Raw genomic sequence first — 1,710 nt, 5'->3', positions numbered from 1 at the left:
CCCCGTTTGTCGTTGCAGATGGTCTAACGTAACGAGGCGGGGGAAAAAATTAGCTCATGTGCATGGCGTGCATTGTGCAAATGCAGCAAGAACAATACAGTACTTATGTGCAACTGGGCATGGCATGACACTCCACAGCCGACGCAAGGTATTTCCCCCACGTGTCGGTGAAAGCAACGGGTGCAATTTGACCGGTTTTTATTTTCGCGTTCGGGCATTGTAGCTCAACGTGCGCATGCGAATATGCGTGATTATCACGGTTGGTTCGCCTCCAGAGCGATACAGGCCGTCAGAATTCTGTTTAGAATCGTAAATACGAAGAACTATGAACATGCCGGTAATGTAAGGAGTTGGGGGGGGATGAAAGGATGGTTGGGGGCGGGAGGGAGCGGGGCGGGGAAGGCATGGCTAATCTCTCTCCCTCCCTCTTCGTTGCCAGTCTGCTGTTACTGCTGCTTCAGTCAGCTGGTGGAAAGAGGCGGGAGTAGACGTGCGCCTTACCACTCCGGACCGCCCGCATTTTTTATTCAAAACTTACTATGGATTGTTTGCGTTTGTTGAGTTAGAAGGAAAGATAGTGTTAACAGCAGTCGTAGAGCGCCCCTAAGATCGTCGTAGTCGTGTTAGTATCCGTTGGCCCAGTGTTTTTCGCCTTTATCATAAGTCTTTCTTGGTTCTAACGGACCCAAGATGGCGGACATTGACGTGAACGATCCCGAGCTGAAGTACTTGGTGGTTTCGAGGGACACCTTCGAGGACCCGGCTTCCCAGGCCGAATGGACGCAGAAGAGGCTGGTGTGGATCCCCCACAATGACCACGGCTTCGTGGCCGCCGGCATCAAGGGCGAGGTGGGCGATGAAGTCGAGGTGGAGATCGCCGACACTGGCAAGAGGGCCAGGGTGGCCAAGGATGACATTCAAAAGATGAACCCGCCCAAATTCAACAAGGTGGAGGACATGGCCGAACTCACCTGCCTCAACGAGGCCTCCGTCCTGCACAACCTGAAGGAGAGATACTATTCCGGCCTCATATACGTAAGTCAGAGCCAGAGCTGTTTCGGTTTCACCCTCATCTTCCCCAGTCTCTTAACATTATTATTGCCGGTATACACCGGTGACTCGCAAGAATGTTCAGTTTAGTGTGTAAGGAGAGAGAGAGAGAGAGAGAGAGAGGTGTCGGGGGGCGGGGTGGGTTTTGGGGCTTCCCTTTCGGTTAGGGGGGTAGGGGGGAGGGTTGTGGGGGTGGGGGCTTGTATAGTTGCCGGGGCATGCTAGCCGGGTTTGGTGGTAGTATTGGTAGTACTGGTCGTCGGAGGGATTTTTGCTGCCATGCCCACTAGCGGTGTTTCGTATCTTCTCCTCCTCCTCCTGCTTCCTCCTCCTTTCTCCTCCTTTCTTTCTCTCTCTCTGGCCTGTCTTGAGGCGGCGGCTGTGTCAAGTTTAATTGTTTGTCGAATTTCCGTAGTTTTATGTTCGCATGTTCTGTCAAGTCCTCGTTTTGTGTGATTTTTTCAAAAAGGAAACCAGACCAATTTCATCTTTGCGGTTTGAATGAGTACAGTTGTATGTATAACTGAATCACGAAAGTTTGGAACGTGATAAATGTATAAATAAAGGTATAGGCTACGAAGGAAAGTGATATACTGGAGTAGATGTAATAATGATGCCTGCTTAACGTTTGGACGGATTTGATGATTTTTTGTAGTTCCT

At 50.6% G+C, this 1,710-nt stretch overlaps 1 protein-coding gene across 1 annotated transcript; it reads left to right on the top strand.

The window, feature by feature from the left end:
• The first annotated feature begins 440 nt into the window (after positions 1–440).
• LOC135226499 (myosin-10-like) lies at positions 441–1,145 on the top strand. Its single transcript, XM_064266117.1, has one exon. The coding sequence runs from the start codon at positions 691–693 to the stop codon at positions 1,138–1,140; it is 450 nt and encodes a 149-aa protein (XP_064122187.1). The 5' UTR covers positions 441–690; the 3' UTR covers positions 1,141–1,145.
• The last annotated feature ends 565 nt before the right edge of the window (positions 1,146–1,710 follow it).

The sequence above is a fragment of the Macrobrachium nipponense genome, chromosome 14 (assembly GCF_015104395.2).
Source record: "Macrobrachium nipponense isolate FS-2020 chromosome 14, ASM1510439v2, whole genome shotgun sequence".
Classification (NCBI taxonomy): Eukaryota; Metazoa; Arthropoda; class Malacostraca; order Decapoda; family Palaemonidae; genus Macrobrachium; species Macrobrachium nipponense.
The sequence above is the reverse complement of the archived record's forward strand: the minus strand, read 5'-3'. Positions and strand labels throughout refer to the sequence as shown.